The sequence below is a fragment of the Zonotrichia albicollis genome, chromosome 11, assembly GCF_047830755.1.
Source record: "Zonotrichia albicollis isolate bZonAlb1 chromosome 11, bZonAlb1.hap1, whole genome shotgun sequence".
Classification (NCBI taxonomy): domain Eukaryota; kingdom Metazoa; phylum Chordata; class Aves; order Passeriformes; family Passerellidae; genus Zonotrichia; species Zonotrichia albicollis.
In genome coordinates this window covers 2681972-2702074 of record NC_133829.1, presented here as the reverse complement: position 1 = coordinate 2702074, position 20103 = coordinate 2681972, and the positions used below count along the sequence as shown (strand labels likewise).

The following is a 20103-nucleotide window of genomic DNA, read 5'->3' as shown; positions in this document are numbered from 1 at the left end:
TGAGTTCTTCATAGGCCTTGCCTAAAGGATACACTCCATTAGGTAATATATATTTATACACTGCTCTAATCTGATTGAAGACCACCCCACAACACGCGGCGTCATTTTCTATTTACTCTCAATATCGCTTCAGTTTGCCTGAAGTTTTTCAGCTCCTGTCTCAGCCTGATCTTTTCACGAAAGGCTTTTAAATAACCCCATTTCTGTGATGTAAGGGAAATATTCCTCTCATATTGTATTTGGAAAGAGGAATTAAAGGGCGGAATCACCGGTACTAAACACACCTGGACGGTGTGCCTAGGACAGACTGAGAGAGGCGGGGGGCGCTGCTGGCCGCAGACTACATTTCCCTCAATACCACGCGGCGCACACGCACCCATTCACTGCTGAGACTACACTTCCCATGATACCCCGCGTGGCGAGTGCGTCCACGCAGGGCGCGCTGCTGCGCGATGCCCGCTGGGATCTGCAGTCCTGCGGTGACGCGCCGTGCCGTCACGGGGGCGTTACCGGGGCGGGCGGGGCCGGACCGTCGCCAGCGAGGCCTTGTCGGCGGCGGGGGGAGCGGGCCGGGCCCGCGGCCGCTGCACCATGTCCGCCTGCCACAGCTGCGCCGCCGCCGCCCGCCTCTTCGGCTCCACGCTGCCCTCCGCCCGCAGAGGTAACCGCGCTCCGCTTCAGCCTTCCCTCCCCGGGCCCGGCGGGGTCGGGCCCTGCGGCCGCGGGCCTGAGGGGGGCCCCGGCCCCGCGCTGCCCTTATCGCGCCGTGACAGCGGCGGGCACGGCGGCCTTTCCCCTTTTCCCTCCTCTGAGCCGTTTGCTGGGGGCACCCGCGCGGTGCGGGCCGCGGCGAGGGCAGCGTTACGTGCCGGGAAGTTTCGGGGAATTCGCCCACGCTGTGGGGAAATGTAACGCGAGAAAAGAGTTTATTTCAGCAGGGGGGATGCTCAGCAGCTGCCGGCCAGTGTGTCCTACTCTGCAGTGCGAGTAAATGTGTTCAATTTGATTAAAAATGGCTTAATTACCTTAATTAATTAAAAGCCTACCTTTGTGGTAGCCTAAGCTTGAAATATGTCTCATAAAGATGGGCTTAGTTAGCAAAATTCATTATTTCCAACTTGGTGGAAGGGCGAGACTGTGCCAGCTGCTCACTGGAAGTTGAGGGCTGTGGGAGGTTGTTACTTTTTTGCTGTTTTTCCTTGTTTACCCTTTTTATGGTATTCTTGGGGTGCTGAGAGCAGACAAACCATGTTCTGCTTTGGTGAAAGGTAGAGCACCCCCAAATTGTGCTGAAAGATCTCTCTGTTGCCACATTTGCAACAATATTTTCAATTACTCTACCCTCAGCAATAGCCTGATGAGTCAGAGATCATTTACTGCCATTAAGAGGTGAGTTAACTCTTTGTAGGTGCCTTTTCATTTATATCTCAAATATCAGCTGTGCTGAAAGGTTCTGACCTGTGCTTTCAAATCCAGCCTGTCTGCCCTTATGCAACCCCTCTGAAACAATCAACTTTAAAGCAAGTACTGTTTGGAATTTATTACAGAATTATCTTTAAAAATTTTTGTGGAGTTTTTAGTCAGATCTAAGATTGGAAAGGATTATGTAAAAGAGCAGATGAGAATAAAATGCAGATAGAGCAATACAATTGTTGATCCATCAGCTTTCAATGAAGGTTGTTTAAAAATAAATATACCTCACTTTTGTGTGTATTTTGTATTAAACTGTGTCATCTGGCAGGTGCTTTGTTTGCTGTTGCTGGTTGGGGCAAACTTGAGAGAGTTCAGAGTGCACAGATCAGCGTAATCAGTGGAGTGTTATGTGGGACAGCTACAGTTTGTCACAGTTTCCCTTTCCTGAGCAGCAGATGCCCCCAAGATCCCCCAGGCTTGCCCCAAAAGTCAATATTTATTCTGTCAAGTATCAATTAGTAAGGTGTTAAGGAGCTTTTCATCGTTTCTTAACTCACAAATCCGAGCACCCTGGATGGGTTCCATGGCTGCCAGCAGTTAGGGACACATCCCTTGAAGTCAGTGCTCCAAAAAAACATTACCTGAACCACCCTGCCAGGTGTGTGTGTGCTCGTAAACCAGCTGTTACGGTTTGGAACATTTATCAGAGGCTGGATCTGTCAGTGCCACCTGCCAGGCATTGAGCTGGAATGTTGATTTCCCCTGGAAATCTCCCTCTGGGTTTATTGACCCAAGGAAGTCGTGGTGATAACTTTCTTATTGCTTCATTGTGTAATTATACAATGATATTTTGTCCAAAAACACCGCTCAGACCTCACGATAAGCACGTGTGGCTTTTCATGCTTAGCCACAAGCTGATGTAGCAGTAATATGATTTTTTTCTTCCCCTGGTTTAGTCTTCACAGCTCAGTACTCAGTGCTGTGCAAGGTTTCATAGTTCATCCCATGCAGTTCTCAGTGCATTTTCTGTCTCACAAGAGCACTGTGAATTAAAATGAGGATTGAAATGTTTCAGCTTTTGTGGAGTGCTTCAGCCTTTCTCCACAGGCCAAATCCCCCCGTGTCACTTGTGTGACTCCAGGTTTTGCTCAAGGGAGGTGAGGTGGTCATTATTTGATTTTTTAGGGGTCTTTTCTCAGTTCCTAAACCAAATCTCAGTAAAGGAGCCACCTCTGAGGAATGGAGCTCCAAGAAGCTGCTGAGCACAGCTCTTGCATGGTAAACACTCACACAGCTTGTTCCTCACTGACAAGTGCGCTTGGCACACGCGGCTCTCAGAGTTCTCTGCACATTCACTAAAAGGCACAACTGCTTCTGAGAGCCAGCCAGCGTTTTCAACTTTGCTGTCATGTTTTTGTAGCTTACCCTGTGTAATCTAAAATGTGTTGCAGTGGCACTGAGCAGAGCAGTTTAAAATGGGGAAGCTCATTGATCGCTATTCCTCCCTCACGTTTACAGACAGAAGCAATGCTGCTAAGAGATTTTGAAAATATTAATTTTTAGTCATGTTAAAAATAGTACAAGTCATCTTCAGGTTAGGGACTCTTAAGCAGCGTGTAAGTTAATAAACCAGCTTCAAATCTCATTTGTTACTGTCATCTTCATTGTGACTTTGCAGAGCCTGTAAGAGTTTTCCTGGTGAATTTAGGTTCCTCTTTATTTTTCTCCCTTCTTATTATAGTAACAAGGTGAATTTTCAGAGTATCCTCTTTCAGCTAAGCTCCCATCTCTTGATTGCTGTTCTTTCCTCTTTCAGAACAAATGAGCTGTGCTCTTCTTGCCATTCTTACTTTTTCTTATTTTTTTTTTTTGAAGAGTTTCTGGATTTTCCATAGGATTCTCTGATCCCTATAACAATAACATTGTGTTGTCAGCAGGTCTGTAGTTGCCATTATTGCTGCATAGCTTTGCTGTCAGTAAAACACAGAGTCCTTATCAGAACCAGCAAGCCGAGTGAGAAATTTGCCACTTGAAATGAGATGAGATGTGGATTCCAGGCTGCTGTTGATGTTGAAATCACGAGCACAACATATGTTGGCTCACGTCACCCTGCCATGAAATGCAATCCTGCCTGTGTTGAGAGAGGAGGAAGAGGCTGTTCGGTGGCTCGGGAGGGTTTTTCACGTTGGCAGGGAGGGGTTTCAGCAGAGTTCAGGTTGTGCTGGGTTTGCTGGTGCTGCCTGTGGGTGGGTGCCAAATAGGCCACAGCTCAGTTTCCCTCAGCACAATTCCTGTTGCCAAGAGGTGCCTCAAATTCCTGGAAATGAATTTTTAGTGGAGTTCCCAAGTCCAGCCGTGCAGTCACTGAGTCTGAAACACCTGATTTTTGCATAATAAAGAGACTCTGCAAAGGTTTCTCTCAGGGGGTTGGATTATTTCACAATAAAAGCTCTGAGTTGATTGTGTTTATCATTCTGAGGATCAGTTTCATAACTGGGATGTTCCCTATTTCATGCCACAACAGGACTCCATTGTCTGATGTTAGAGGACTGAAATTATTCTGGGGTCTTTTTTGGACAACCAAGGTAGCTTTCAGCAAGGTGAACATTAGGGTGGCAAAGATCATTTATTCTGGATAATTAAAATCTGTTCAGAGCTGAATTCTGTTGCCAAAACCTTTTAGCTCCACTTAAAGTAAATCAGTTCTGAGATTTGATAGCAATGGAATTAAACCAGAATTATTTTAGTATTTAACTTTATTTTTTTCTTTTTTCTTTTTTTTTTTAGGTATTACTTGTGGTCGTACACGCATCCCTGTTTTAGGAAAACTTGGGACTTTTGAAACTTGTTCTCTAAAACGAATTCCTCTCAGAAACTTTTCAGAAACACCAGCATATTTTGCTTCAAAGGATGGTGCAAGCAAGGATGGTTCTGGAGATGGAAACAAGGTAATTTCCACAAACTGGAGGTTTCAATAATTTATGTAAAATGCCCCTTACTTTTTAAAAAAAAAATTACTTAGAATTAATCTTGAAATTTTGGCCAACCCCTGACATTTCTAATCCCTCAAATTGCTGCAGCTGGCAGTGAAGAAAAAATGAATTGCAGTGTGAATTTGTCAGGAGATAAACCTTGTCCACATCCCACAATGCTTTTCCCAGTTTTATAAATCTCTTTGGCCAGTGTAAACTTGAAAACTTTATTTGGTATCATGAATCAAGAACAGGATTTCAGGAAAGAGGAGTAATCAGAGCTGTTCTCCTTCAAAAGCCTGGTGCTCCCAAGTAGACTTTTTAAAATTCCATTTTAAAATGTTTTTAGGTTTAGAACTGGTTTGTCTTAAGTAAGACAAGTCAGTGAGGACATGAGCTCACCTCTTGTTAGTCAGTTGTAGTCTATTTTTATCCCAGTCATTCTCTGTAATTATGGTTAATAAACAGCTCCTTCAGATAAATGATTACCTGAGAATAAAACTGCTCTTTAGTCAGCAAATAACATTTTAAGAATTCACAGGCAATTACTGTGCCTTAGTGTGGTGTGTTGTGAACCTGAGGAACTGTCCCGGTGGCACAGGTCTGTTCTGAAGGTGCAATTAAACTTTTTAAAAAATAAATAAAGAAGATAAAAGAAATTAATATTTTTTTTCTTGAAAAGAGTTGTAAGGAGAAATCAGTAGGCAAGACAGGTTTAAAAAATTAAGAACTGCCTTAGAAATGGGAAGAGAGATTTTTGCTGTTTCCTAAAATATAATAATCAGAGTATGAAGGCATAGATAGAGATACAAGTAAAAAATGAGTATTTCCAAGCATTTTGAAATGCATGTTTTAGCACAGATTGCTACACCTGCCAAGGAAATGAGAGGAGCTGTGGCTTCAGAAACCCTTAGAATCCATGCAGTTGAGATAATAAAATACTTTCTAAATATGATTTGTTTTCTTGTCTGGCATTAAAACATTAAAATACACTATTAAAACACCTTTGACAGAGCTTGTTATTGTTCTAGTGCCAGTCATCAGCTCTAATGCAGGTTTGGGATACCTCTTCCAGGGGCATCCAAGACTGGCAGAGCTGGGAAATGCAGATGTATTTGTAAATAATTTGTAAATGTGATATAAACACTTGGAAGTGTTTTACATTTTTCTACGTTTCCAAAGCCTTTAAAAAATCCTGACAATAGCTACTTTGTCATTCAGCTATTGCAAAATTCAAATTATTTGCTTCCAGAAGCACGCTGCTAAATGCTTACTGTACCAGCTCCATTGTTTGGGGCTAATTGTCTGGAAATCTCTTTTAGAAATCTGTTGGTGAGGGTGGTGGTAAAAAGTCCAGCTCTGGAAGCTCTGGGAAAGGAGGGAACCAACTGCGCTGCCCAAAGTGTGGGGACTTGTGCACACACGTGGAGACCTTTGTGTGTAAGTTTGCCTTCAATCTTCCTTGTTTTGCATGGGCACAGATGTGACTTTGGGATTGAACACAGTCCTTTCTGCCTGATTCCATGGTGCCACAAATTTTGTTATGCTTAGTTTGGCCTTGTTGGTGTAACCAGCATTGATTGTGTCTGTGGGTACATTTGTGTAATTCCCATCATGTGTGGGGATGTGGCACTGGAGTTCACATTACATCTGGTAACATGCATTTTTATAATAGTTTATGGCATTTTATACTTAATATTTTTATAATAGTTTTTATAATAGTTTATAATTTTTATAATAGTTTATGGCATTTTATACTTAATACCATTTGAACTACAGATACTTTCATATCTCTATTATATAATGGCATTTTATACTTAATACCATTTGAACTACAGATACTTTCATATCCCTATTATATATTATTATCTCTATTATATAAGATATATTTCATATCTATATTATATGCACTTTATATATGTGCATTTGTAGTGTCTGTCCTTTCTTTCCTAAATAATATAACTTTAATCCTGCATGTACTATACCCAAAGTGCTTATCCAGCAGAGGAATTAGTATCTGACAGATGGCTTACTGGAACAGTCTTCCATGGCAAAGTCAGAGCTATAATACATTCCAAATAGCAGGCTGGAAAGTCCAGCTAGAAAATCCAAAATCCTTGTTCTCCAGCAGCAATTGCTCCTATTTTTTTTAAATTTAAAGTATAATCCAAATTAATGCCATTTATTCTTTAGGTTCTATCAGTCTTGAAGATATTTCATTCCTTATTCCAGCACTAATGAGACCAGCTGAGAAAACAAGAACTTTGGTCAGAAAGCAAATACCCACTGTTAGGTGGTGGGGCTCAAGGAGGAAGTATCAAGTCATAATCAGACTTGTGCACTAAGAGGCTTAAGACAAGGTCAGCATAAAAGTGTTCAGCAGTTGTTAATAGAACAGCTGGCAGAAATAATGAGTGGATGTGCTGTGATCTGCTGCTACCCGTATAAAATAATATTTAAAATGATCAAATGTCACAATAAATCACAAGGCAGCTCTATAATAGTAACAATAGATTTCTTTAGAGAAAAGATCAGTCCTTATCCTCCCCAGAAATAAGGTTGTTTTTCCAGTTTGTTTGAAACTATAGGCAACAAGATATTCTGCAAAACCTGGCACTAGTTCATGGAACTGGAAACCTGATCTGTCTGTGTTCAGTGTGCTCTCTCCCTGGACTAGGTGTGGCTGGAAACTAGAAGGATTTTTAATCTCATTTACCTGCTTATGATTCATGAGCAGGCAGAGATGTTTTTGAAACTCTCTCACTTCTCTGTGTGTTTCCCTTGGTGCTGCAGTTTGTGCTTTTGTGTGGAAATACCATTCAAGCACTGTCCCAGAAGGATCCCTGGAAAGCAGAGATGTGATTTAGTGCTTTGTCAGTGTTAAGGGAACTCTTAAGCATGCCTGGAAACTTTTTTGGGAACAGGATTTATTGATTTATTCTTACCAACACCATGGGAGAACACACCTTGATCAATGCAATTTAAAATTCCCAAGTAGTGAACTCACTTGAGCTGCAGCATCAGAATAACACAGGTTCTGTAAACAGCTGGGGACTGGAAACACACTTTTTTCCAAAGCTCCTGTGAGTCCTGGTGGAGTTTTTTCTGGACCTGTGTTATTTTGGTTTAGTCTTTTAATTTGAGCAAACTGCTTCCCAGCCCCACACTCTGTAAGGCAGCTGGAAAACAGAAGTTCTAATTATCTTAAAATTTATTTGAAAAAAGAAAACAAAAACTAAGAAAAATAAATCTGTCCCGTTCTGCCCAAAATGAATGGGTTGCAAGTTTTATTAAGCCTATTGTAATTTGATTTTTTTGTTGTTGCTTAGTCAGGAAAATGATGAATTTGCACGGTTCTGGTTAGAATTAACAACCTGCAGAGCCTTAAATAAATATCTAAAACAAAAGGAAAACATGCAATTAGCATTTGTTTCAGTTTAAATATTAGATTTTCAGTCATTTTGAGAGAAGTAGGAAAGCAAAATACTGAATAAAAGCCATGTTCATTAGAAAATTAATTGCCAGTGAGTGGCAGTGTGACAGGCTGGTTTTCCAGTGGAGTTTGTTTTTGATGGAGCTTCTCTTTGTATCTGCAAATCTTGCAGAAAGATTTGCTTGGCAATTGTTTTCTAGTAATTAACAATGAAGGGAAAATATGAGGCAAACAAAAAATAATTTTGTTTTGCCCTCCTTTCTCAGCAGTTCCTGTATTATTGTTTTGGGTTGTGAAAGTCTGTAAGGAGAGTTTGTGATCAGTGAAAGAAGACTTGATCCTCAGATGTGGAGTGAAATCCAATAGCTGTGAAGCTGATTGGCATAAGAAGCCTTATCTGGTGCTGCTTTTCCTGTCTCCACCTGATGCCATCAGGTTACTCCACCCTCCAAGCAGCACTTCCCTGCTATTCTACATTCTCAGAAGCTTCCCTGTTTTCTTTTTCCTTGTTTGGGGTTTATTTTTTACCTTAAAGCAATTTGATAGCAGCCCATTGTCTCAACCCTACAACTCTTTTTAATTTTAACCCTCTGATTGTTTCTGTTTCCTGTATGTTTTGTAAAAATCTGCATTTTCTCTTTGGCAAAGTCAACTCACACAGACTTTATAAGTGCCTGTGCTAATGCAGCCTCTGTGGCAATGTTGTCTGATTGAAAACAACACTTGATTGCATTTTGGCACACTGTAAATGTTTGCAGACACCTTAATGGCAGGGAGGTAATTTGCCATGGATGTTCTTTGTTGTGCTTTTATGTGCTTGCTGAAATCACATATGAAAACATGCCAGTATTTAGGATTAGCAAAGTTGCCTGCAACTCAATTGTGTATTTTTTTTAGTGAAATTTTAAAGATGCCCCATTTTACTCTTACAGTGCACTCCTTATTTTCTGGGGGTTTTAAATCATTCCTGTGGATCTGTAAAGGGACCAACCATTCTCATGGCTATTCTATCCTAAATAAGCCTTGTATAAGGAAGAACATCCTCATGGCACTGTGGTCATCACAAATATCAGAGGTGTTTTCAGTGAGCCCTGGGAGAAAGGTTGAGTTGTTTTTCCCTACAATATTGTTGCTAAACAATAGTTACATAAGAGGAATGGGTTTGTGCAGGTGGATTTCCATCACACTCCCATGGGCAGATAACAGTAATTTGGAAGGTTGCCAGGAGAACTTCCAGGCTGTTACCCAGAATTTCTTTGAAGTAAAGTTAATAAAGCTGCCTTGGTCACAGTATTAGTTGCTACATTCTTACAGTAATCTGTTGGTCTTGCTTATCCAGGTGTGAGGTGGGATTAATGGTAAGCAGAACTCCACCCACTCCTCTTTTGCTGATGCCAGTCCTGGGGAGACAACAAGTTATAAATAAGCAGCTTGTTTATTGCTAGAGGGTGTTGTTACAGTCAGCTGGTGCTACAGTGTTCAAGCCGTTTTCTAAAAACTTTTTATGAGTTCAGAATTTCTGACATTGAAGTTTTCAAAGGGTTGTTTTTCTACGGTTACTTTACTTTTAATTAAATTCATTTACTAGTATATTTTCTTTAAATCTATCCTACTGCTCATGATTTGCATTTAGCAGCATAGTAATATGGCTAGAAAGGATCTATTCTGAGTTACTTTTATTCTTCTTCTCTGCTGTCTGTTTTTATTATTTCAACTTTGCCTTTGCCAGAGGAAAAGAAGAGCAATGCAGGTTCTCATTTTCAGGCTTATGAAACCAACCTTTGCAGATTTCTTAAAACACAGCTCACAAAGTCAGCAGTAGGGGGGTTTAGCTTTTGGAATTTGAAAGAAATTTGTCCTAGTCTTGACAGTAAAAATAAATAAGCAGAAGATCTTGCAAAACATCAAAGTCCTTGATGGTTTGTTGCATACCACAGCTGCCTCTTGTTGGGATGAGCCCTTTGGGTGACCCCCTGTGCTTCCCCAGTGCTCCAAAGGCAGAGGGATGCAGAGAGCAGCAGCTGCCTGAGCCCTCCTGTGATGCTGTCTTTGATATTCTACACTGCTTCCCTGCACTTCAGTCTGGGCCTAACCACAATATCTTATTTTGCTGTCAGTTTGAGAGTGAAGAACATTTCCTGCACAGCTAAAGCCTTCATTAATTTTGTTTCTCTCATAAGTGAGTGTGATGCTGCTGGAGAAGTATCAAAAGGAGTTTTGTGTTTAATCCATTGTCTGGTTGCTGCCCAGAATTCTGATTTTTTTGGGGGAAATTGTGTTCTCTCTGTGTCAAATTTCATAGGCCAGTAGTAGCTTTTCTATGTTCTAAGGTGAGTGAGGGAGAAGTGTTGTGCAAACACAGGGAGGCTGTGCTGTCTTACAGGTGCTTGTCCTGTGTGATGAGCGTGGACAGAAGCAATTCCTCACTGCCTTGTTTGGCTTTTTCTGCAGCTTCCACCCGTTTTGTGAAGTGTGAAAAGTGTCACCACTTCTTTGTTGTCCTGTCAGAGGCAGACACAAAAAAGAGCATCATTAAAGAGCCCGAGTCAGCAGCAGAAGCTGTGAAATTGGCATTCCAGCAGAAGCCACCCCCTCCACCGAAAAAGGTGCGTTCTTAATTCCCCCCACACGGAGAAATGCTTCCCTTAATCTGCATCAGGTGTGTAATGGGCTGCTGGGGCAGAGCAACAAACAATAAAGATGATTAGCTCAAGATTAAACCTTTGTGAGCTGTGTGACCCAGCAGGGCACTGATAAAGGGAACAAGTAGATCCAATAAAGGTGTTGGAGCTTGTTTTCCTCTCTTTGTCTTGTGATTTCATTTTCTCCTGTGTCCTTGAGGCTGACCTCAGCCTTCACCAACCTAGTAACTTTCCTTTCTCACTGTGGCCTTGCATTCTGTGTCTTTATTTTAGCAGTTTCTTTCTGTAGCTGCAGAGCCTTTTATTTGCTGTGGGTTTGGGTGAGAGCTGCAGCTGATAAACTTGTGGCCGTGGTCCCTCTGAAATCACTTGGTTTGCCTCTGGAGATTAGTGAGGAAACCTTTTTATGTTTCTGAGTTCTTGGGGGGCTGTAATGGTTACTCCACACAGCTCCTTGATAGGCCTCTTTTAAGAAAATAAGTGTTCTTAAAATTTCTGTTCCTCTTAAAAATTTGGGTGAAAATAAGCAATGGGCTTATGTATTAACACAATATGAATGTGTAAGCATCAGGTTTTCTTAAGTGAATTTATCAACAGGAATATATTTTGTATTTTAGATGTTAGTTTCTTTTTCTCAGGTCTGTAACCATTCAGACCAAAGTCTATCTTTGGCACAATATACTATTTTTCCTTTTCTGCTGCAAGATGATTTAGAAGTGTTACCAAGGTTAATCTGTTTTGCAGATTTACAACTACCTCGACAAATATGTTGTTGGTCAGTGTTTTGCCAAGAAGGTGCTTTCAGTTGCTGTGTATAATCATTACAAGAGAATCTACAATAATATCCCATCTAACCTGAGACAGCAAGCAGAAGTTGAGAAGCAGACTTCTTTAACACCAAGAGGTTTGTATGATATTTGGTGTTTTTCTGGTCAAAACAATTACCATTTCAAGGCCCTAACTTAAGAAATCTAAGAAAGGTTCTACCTTGACACTAGATGTTCTATAATTGAAATAAGAACTTCTACTAAACATAATTTTCACTGTGAACTTCTATGATTTATTTAAATGGTAATCAGAAGGTTTATGGTGCTTTTCATATGAAATGCTTAGCCCTTTTTGCTGATACATATTCTGGGGTATTCTCCTTTAACTTTCTGAAGTGAGTCTCCTAATTTTTTCTTTCTAATCTCATTTACTACTTAACAGTAAATCTGCTGCTGAAGCTGCAGCAACACTGCAGATCAGGAAGGTGATATTTTGCATAGGTAAACTGATGAGTACTTGGATTTCTGACTTCCCTTGCTCCTGCTGGCAGCATCTGGGCACCACAGTATTGTTCCATATCTAGCAGGTGTAGATGGAGTTACTCTTGGCAGTACTTTTGCTGCTGAGTAAGTGTGTAGCTATGTTGATCTAATTTATTTTTAGAAGTAGGATTAAGTTGCCATCTCTGACTCAAAGTGTACCTTCGGTGGTTTTTTTAAAAGGTGTTTTGTTCTGTCCTGCAAAAGTTACCACAGAAATAATCTTTTTTTGAATTAACACAAGTCTTTTAAATGAGGAGGGAACATTGGTAGCAGTGTTCTGGTAATGGTAAGGGCAGTTGTGTACCTGGCACCAGGAGTTCCTGACCCTCCTCAGGGAGATAACGTGGTCCATACCCACAGAGACCACAGTCAATGTTTACATATTTCAGAGTTCTGCCTTATAACAACATTGTAACACTCAGGGAGAGTTTAAGGAAGCCTCTTCAAACTAAAATTGTTGTTCTTTTTTTCCCTTCTATAATTGGCTGTAAAGTGGAAATCTAATTAGAGGTAATAGATTGTTGTTTTTAGAAGTAGATAGCTTGCTGGCATTTCAAAAACATGTTTGGGTTTTGGGTTAATTTTGACAGCAATAAAAATTAGCTCTTGTGGGGATTTCTTGTTCTTCTATTTCTTGTCAGAAATACATTCATAGACAGTGATGAGATGTATTCAGAAGAGGGCAAGAGGTGGAGAATTTATAAGCTTTTATAGACTTACTTTTTTATGACTGTTTTCATCCTCTCTCTTAGAATTAGAAATCAGAAGACGGGAGGATGAGTACAGATTTACAAGTAAGTGAACCCTCTCCTCATGTCCTCCTCTGCAATACCTACTTTATGACATGGAGAAGAGTCTTTAGTGACTGCTAGTTTGAAATGTTGGGTGAAATCCAGTACTTGTACTTTTTTTTGTCATGGAAATCAACAGCTTGGGTTTATTTCTTCTTGTATGTTAAAAAAATTATAAGAAATTACAGTAAAAATGAGTAAATTTTTAAGGACTGAAATTTTTTCTTGTTTTTTAATGTAGAGGAATGCTTTTAGGTAATTCACTGTGCTATTGGAAATTCTTTTCCTATATGCCTCTGCAAAAGCGTGGTTGGAACTCCTGTTTGTGCAATAATTGTGCTGCATTTCTGTTGCTTTCCTCTCTGTAAGCTTCTGTACAGAGAGAATTCTAGGTTTGCAGAAGAACCTTGCTGTTACTGTGTGTTTAAAGTAGTGACAGAGCTTGTTGGTGCTCAAACAGAGCTGTTATTGTTCTCTTCAGAGCTCCTGCAGATTGCTGGAATCAGTCCTCATGGCAATGCTTTGGGAGCATCAATGCAGCAACAGATGAACCAGCAGATACCTCAGGAAAAACGGGGAGGAGAAGTACTAGATTCAGCCAATGATGACATTAAACTTGAAAAAAGTAATATTTTGCTGCTTGGACCAACTGGATCAGGTATACAGCTGCATGTTTCTATAGGTGTCATATTTTTCATGGAATTTGTTGTTAATGGGTGATTCTCCTCTTCTGTGATTATTCAGATTTGGTTTACGAAAAAACTAAACTGTGAATTTCAGATTTGGATTCCAGTGTTTTCATGTCATGTTAACATGATGAGCTAGTGGCCTTAAAAAGGAATGAGCTGTAGTTGTGTGGTTTTCTTTTTACTTTTTTTTTTTTAACACCTTTATTTACTGACTGAATACAAGATGCCACTTTGACTAAAAAGTGGCAGCTACAGTTCCACTGCTTCAGCTGGCAAGCTGAGATGCTGCAGTTGGTGCTGTTTCACCTCTGGGGCAGATCAGTTGCAGGGGGTTGGAAAGAGAGATGATTTTGTATGTTCATAAGACTTGGGAGTGTTTGTGCTGAAGTGATGGCATTTTGCAGACTTTTTGGGAGAACATTCACTAAACAATATTTTAATTCTGTTTCTTCCCAACTTCAAAGCAGGAGCAATTGGACTTTGCACTGCACCCTGAGTGTCTGCAAAGGACTACTGATTTATTTAATCTTTAAACTCTGCAAGTACATGTATTATGGTTTTTATATTGTGTGACATTTTGTGGTACTGTATGCATTTCAAGCTGCCTTAAATGTGTATTATTAAACTAAAACCAGAAATACAGCCTGCCAATGTAAAAACCACTGCTTATGAAAGCTATCTCCTTTGGAAAATATTCTTATATTAAGATGCTAGTAGGACTCAGGATGTTTAATAAGAGTAATTATGATCCTGTGGTAAATCCTTGAATGGTTTGGGTTGGAGGGAACCTTAAAGCTCCCCTTGTTCCACCCCTGCCATGGAAGGGACAACTTCCACTATCCAAGGTTGCTCCAAGCCCTGTCCAGCCTGGCCTTGGGCACTTCCAGGGATCCAGGGGCAGCCCCAGCTGCTCTGGGCACCTGTGCCAGGGCCTGCCCACCCTCACAGCCAAGGATTTCTTCCCAATATCTCATCTAAACTCACCCTCTCTCACTTTAAAGCCATTCCCCCTTGTCCTGTCTCTACACACCCTTGTTAAAAGTCCCTGTCCAGGTACTTGGATTTGTGTGCTCAAAGAGAAATGTGTGTCAGTTCTGACATGCAGCTTTTATTTTACCAGGTAAAACCCTGCTGGCTCAGACTCTGGCTAAATGCCTAGATGTCCCTTTTGCTATCTGTGACTGCACCACCTTGACTCAAGCTGGCTATGTGGGGGAAGACATTGAATCTGTCATTGCTAAACTCCTGCAAGATGCCAACTACAACATAGAAAAAGCACAGCAAGGTAAACTTCTCGTGTGTGGTACAGAGACTCTTCATTTTGTTGAAGTGCTCTAAGCTTTTGAGACCAACAGCATTCCTGAAATTTGTGTCCTGCTGCATGTGCCCAAAGTTTAAATCAGATAGAATGAACCTGAAAAGAGCTCAACATGTATTTTGTTTTTGTCCACAACTGGACAAAATTACACATGCTATTGCAGTTGGGAAGTAGAACAAGCTGCTGCTCCCTCAAGTGTTATTATTCTCTGTAAACTCTTGCTTTTCTTTAAAAGTAGATTTGTCTTTAATCCCGTTTTCTGTACCTGCAGGAATTGTTTTTCTGGATGAAGTAGATAAGATTGGCAGTGTTCCTGGTATCCATCAGTTACGGGACGTTGGGGGAGAAGGTGTTCAGCAGGTAAATATTTCCATGGAGTGATTTTACTTCCTGAGTGAACAGGACATGGGATCCTGTCATGTCAAACAGCATGGGAATGTATGGAGTTCTCAGTTCCTTAATTATTCACCTTCAAAAGACACAGCTTTCCTCTTGACTTCATTAAAAAACATAATCTCAATAGCAGTGTGAGGCATCCTCATGGAAGCATTTTAGTTCAAAACTGTCTTTGCAGCATTTAGACAGCCAGTTCATAATATTCAGATAGCTAGTTCCAGGCAAGGACAAGTAACATTTCCCATTTAAACAGAACTCTTAAAGCAGCTAATCATTGTATGCATAATGTGCATGGGACCCGCATTAAAGGAATGTTTTTGTCCTTGAGTGTGATTGTCTCATAGGGAAAACTGACTTTTTTGACACTTACTGTTACTATAAAGGCAAAAGGGAACAAAAAATATGAGTATATTTGTGAAAGTGAACATATCATGGTGTGTCTCTTCGCATGATGCTCCAGAATGGAAAATTTTTGTTGCTTATTTCTTCTTTCCTTCTTAGGGCTTGCTAAAATTACTTGAAGGCACAATAGTAAACGTTCCAGAAAAGAATTCTCGGAAACTACGCGGAGAAACGGTGCAGGTTGACACAACAAACATTCTGTTTGTAGCTTCTGGTGCTTTTAATGGTCTTGACAGAATTATCAGCAGGAGGAAAAATGAAAAAGTGAGTGCATCAGTCTGTATCCAGGCTGAAAAATCATCATCTTGATCACTGTTTGCAATACTGACTTTTACAGGTCTCGCTGTATTTATAAACACACTAAATTTCTTTATTTTAGCAAGTGGTGCTAAAAACCATAATCATCTTAAAATACCTGAGCCTGCAGTTCACTGTTTTGTAGATTAATGTCTGGGACAGGGTTCTGGCTGCAGCATTCTGACAAAATATGCTCCTGTCGCTAACACTAAAGGAGTGACTGAAATTCAAGTTATTGTTCATGTTAATTCGTGTAGCTTCCCATGTAAGCAAACTTGCCTGCATTTGATTCACTTATGAAGTGTCACTGATGCTTGTAAAATTAAGAACATGTTGATAACCTTCTTTCCTTTAAGAAAAAATTGCTCTTGTACTGATGTATCAATCCTTCACTGAAGAAATTCAATTTTATAAGAAACTGATTGTATGCAAGGGGTCTAATTTTACTCCGAGTGGTTTCTTGAGCTCAGATTAGTATGTAATGACCTAATCAGTCACTGCAGATTTTTTAATACTCGTGAATAGTGAGTAAGAACACTCAGTTATTACAGTTCTCTAAGCAGCACGTTTGTTTTTGCAGTACCTGGGATTTGGGACACCATCCAACATGGGGAAAGGCAGAAGGGCTGCAGCAGCAGCTGATCTTGCCAATATCAGTGGAGAGTCCGACCCACAGGAGGATATTGAGGAGAAGGATCGCCTGCTGCGCCACGTGGAAGCCAGGGACCTCATCGAGTTTGGCATGATTCCTGAATTTGTGGGACGTTTGCCTGTCGTGGTTCCCCTGCACAGCCTGGATGAGAAAACGCTGGTGCGGATCCTGACGGAGCCACGGAACGCTGTGGTTCCTCAGTACCAGGCACTGTTCAGCATGGATAAGGTTTGAGTTTTCATTTGATGACTCTTGGTGTTCATTTTTATAAATACAGTGGTTTCAGTCATGCTTGTACTCACCACACTGAGTTATAAATGAAATTATTCCTATTTCTCTCTGTGTAGTGTGAATTAAATGTAACTGAAGATGCATTGAAGGCTATAGCCAGACTGGCCCTGGACAGAAAAACTGGTGCCAGAGGTCTTCGATCTATAATGGTGAGTAAATTAAATCTTATAAACAACAAGTGAAGCTTCCTGGATTTGTGTGTATGGACCTAATCTTGCCCATTTCCAGTGACAGCCACACTTAGTTCTGGCCCTTACATGGATGCAGTAAGTCTTTCTAAAGCTGTGAGTATTCAGAGTTCTTCCAAGAAGACTCTCTGAAAATCACTTGTTTCTGTATGCCCTCTTCTACAGAAATATTTTCCCCTCTATTTTCTTGCAGGAAAAGCTGCTGCTGGAGCCCATGTTTGAAGTGCCCAATTCTGACATCGTATGTGTGGAAGTTGACAAAGATGTTGTAGAAGGCAAAAAAGAGCCAGGATACATTAGGTAAAACGGTAACAGAAGTAGCAGAACAGACCAGTAATACAACTAGACAGGTATTCTGATGGAATGAGCACAAATCCATGCACACAACCTAAAAAAGATTCAATGCTCTGTATGTTGTACACAGCTGAATTAGTGCCTGTTCTGTCCTAGAGACTTTGGATTTATATTGCTTTAGTTTTTAAGCAGAAATTTTAAAATAAACATATGTGAAGTTACTTTTGTGTGTGTATACCTGTAGAAATGGAAGTAAATTTTAAGGTAACAGTAAAAATTTGAAATTCAGTTGGGACTGTACTGAAATTTCTGAAATGAAACAGTTTCTTTCTTCCTACTCCTTACCACAGATGTGGGGTTTTCATACAAGCTCCAGGCTGCAACAATTTCCTACATTACTCTTGCAGCAGTGGAGAGCCACAAAGGCACATTTATTGATTTGCTGAACTCTTGTTAAAATAATCAATTTAATGTTGTAAAGAGTATGGTAATGATGTGGAATGTTGAAAACACTGGACAAATCTTCATTTTAAAAAAAATCCAACAATTTCCATGAATGAAGGATGGAATTGAGAGAGAATGGGTCAGGTTAAAACTAGTTAAAAAATTAACTAGTTTTAAAAATTAGCTAGTTAATGAAAAAATTAACTAGCGCGGGAGGAGGCGGAGGCGGCGCTGCCGGAGGTTGTGCGGCCCCTGCGGGAGCCCGAATTTCAGGTCTGAAATTTAGGACCTGTGTCAGTGATAGAAACCAAGACAATGTTGTTTGAGTGGCTTTCTCCACTAAGGTACGTTTATTCATTTTAGCATTTTGTCTGTGCGGAAGCTTGGCTCAGCCTTGTGTTGTTGAAGTGAAAAGTATTACACTGATGGTTGCTTGAAGTGATTTGTATAGCACCAGAAATACTAAATTTAGTGATCAAATCCAACAACTTACTGAAAGTCAGGAGGCTAATTGAATTCAGCTAATGAGCCTGTGTGCTGGTGGCACTGCAGATTTGCATTTCCAGATCAGAAGGTCAGAACTTTGTCACGGGGCTCTGTGCATGTGACACGTTTGTCAGAAGCTATGGACGGTGCCTCTTGTTTTTTCCCTCTGTGTCTGAGGTATCTGATCATTCCTTCCAACCTAGGGCTCCCACCAAGGACTCATCAGAAGAGGAGTATGACTCTGGAGTGGAGGAGGAGGGCTGGCCTCGGCAGGCAGATGCTGCAAACCATTAAACACTGTCAGAACTGTGACCTGCAGAAAGCTCACTCGGTTCTTTCCTTGCGATTGCCTCTGGCTCCAGCCTGGCCCCAAAGGCACCAGATCTGCCTCGGATACAATTCCTGCTGAGGAACTTCATTAGCTAAATCAGATCGTGTACTTTACTGCAGCATCACCTTGATTTGATGGACAGAGTGTGGACTGGGATGGCATAATGTTCAACTATGAATTGTATATTACACTTGTTCAATTAAAATGTATAGCAAATGCAGCAGCACCTGCACTGCCCTTGCCAGAAACTAAACCAGCAGCGCAGGTGCTGCCAATAGTTAGATTTAACAATAATGTTACTCTACAAGTGGGAAATCAAAATTAATAATTAGTAGAGGGTGAGTAAACTATCTTAGCTCCTGGTACGGCTCACAGGGGGTTCTGTTCAGGTCAGTGTTAGAGTCCTGCTGGGCTGTGAGACCCAGCGGGCACTGGAGTGGCTTGTTACATTGGTGGGGGAGGAAGCCCTTTGGAAAAGGGGACACGCTTTGTGACACTGCTGGGAGATTCTGCTGAAATGTGACACTGGTTTGTTACAGTCATTTGAATATCCAATAATACCATTCACGTCTCCATTGGGAGCTTTAATCACCTTGGATACTGTGAAAGAAGGTGAAGTCTGGTTTTCCAGAGGGGTAAACAAGATTCCTAGGAAGCAGTAAAACCATCTAAATTTGGATGAGAAGTCGCCATAAATTTTTAAATATTAATGTTCTAATATAGTACATTTTGTTTAACGTATTGGAACTATCATGCATCAATTTTTTGGTGCCAGGTATTTGCCCAACCTATCTTATAATGTTAAGAGATGAAAGAAGTAAATGTATAATATTTTTGCTGTAATCAGTAGTGATTGTTCACATGACAGTGCTTTTTAAGTTATATTCTCAAATGCTAGCATTGCATCTTGTGGGTTTGTCTTTGATTTTAGTCTCACAGCAAGCAATCCTCCCTCTTCTGTTCTCCACCAAAATTAATTCAATCCTTTAGGAATGTCTTTGTAAAAACACTAAAGGACCTGTATGTTTTTGATTTGTTTCAGGAATTAAAATTGTCACTTAAAACTTTGTTTTGTCCTTCGGTGAAAACGTGGACTTGAGTTTCCCTAAAACTTTAATTCACACTATTTAAATAAAACTTTCATCCTTCTTTTTAGTCTAGTGGCTGTTTTAGGACAGGAAAGGATACAGAAAATCTATTGACCCTATTTTTGTCATTAATTTCTGTCATGTAAATTTTATGTAATATTTGTGTTCTTCCCTAGCAGCAGTGTGACATGCAATTGTAGCCAGGTGCAACAGATACTTCCCGTGGGATTAGAGATCTTTTCAGGTTAAATGACCCACTAATGGTTCAGAAAAAGCTGTGTTTGGAGTTGAGGATATTTCTAGAAGCTTGGTCCCCTCGAAATGGGAATTTGTGGTGAACTATCTGTAACTGCATCCTCACTTTCCTTTTTGTAGAGTGAAAAACATAACAGCTTTTAATTCTGAATCCTTTAATTCAAATCCTTTTTTAAACAGATAGAAAAAACCACCACATTTTAGGTGAAACTGTTCAACAACTTAGTTTTGAAAGTTGTTTGGAATTCTGTAACCAAGAACTGTTTTTAAGGAAATAAAAATGCCGTGTAACTACAGTTTGTACTTCACCTCTGGCGTTTGAATAAAAGCGAATATTCAAGCAGTGGAGAGTTGTCATCCCTGACGCCATCCCCGCATATTTTAAGTTTTAGGAGAACTCTTTGAAATTTC

At 40.4% G+C, this 20103-nt stretch overlaps 1 protein-coding gene across 3 annotated transcripts; it reads left to right on the top strand.

Moving 5' to 3' along the window:
- Nucleotides 1-503: 503 nt before the first annotated feature.
- Nucleotides 504-20038, top strand: CLPX (caseinolytic mitochondrial matrix peptidase chaperone subunit X). 3 transcript variants are annotated; one of them, XM_074549158.1, is made up of 14 exons: nt 504-661; nt 4201-4361; nt 5708-5825; nt 10270-10424; nt 11205-11364; nt 12523-12564; nt 13043-13219; nt 14371-14535; nt 14840-14928; nt 15466-15630; nt 16244-16543; nt 16663-16755; nt 16988-17094; nt 18222-20038. In XM_074549158.1, the coding sequence occupies exons 1-14, from the start codon at nt 592-594 to the stop codon at nt 18310-18312; spliced, it is 1893 nt and encodes a 630-aa protein (XP_074405259.1). In that variant the 5' UTR covers nt 504-591; the 3' UTR covers nt 18313-20038. The 3 variants fall into 3 exon arrangements, with proteins under 3 accessions (XP_074405259.1, XP_074405261.1, XP_074405260.1); XM_074549160.1 differs by having other exon boundaries at nt 16988-17144; XM_074549159.1 differs by lacking the exon at nt 12523-12564.
- The last annotated feature ends 65 nt before the right edge of the window (nt 20039-20103 follow it).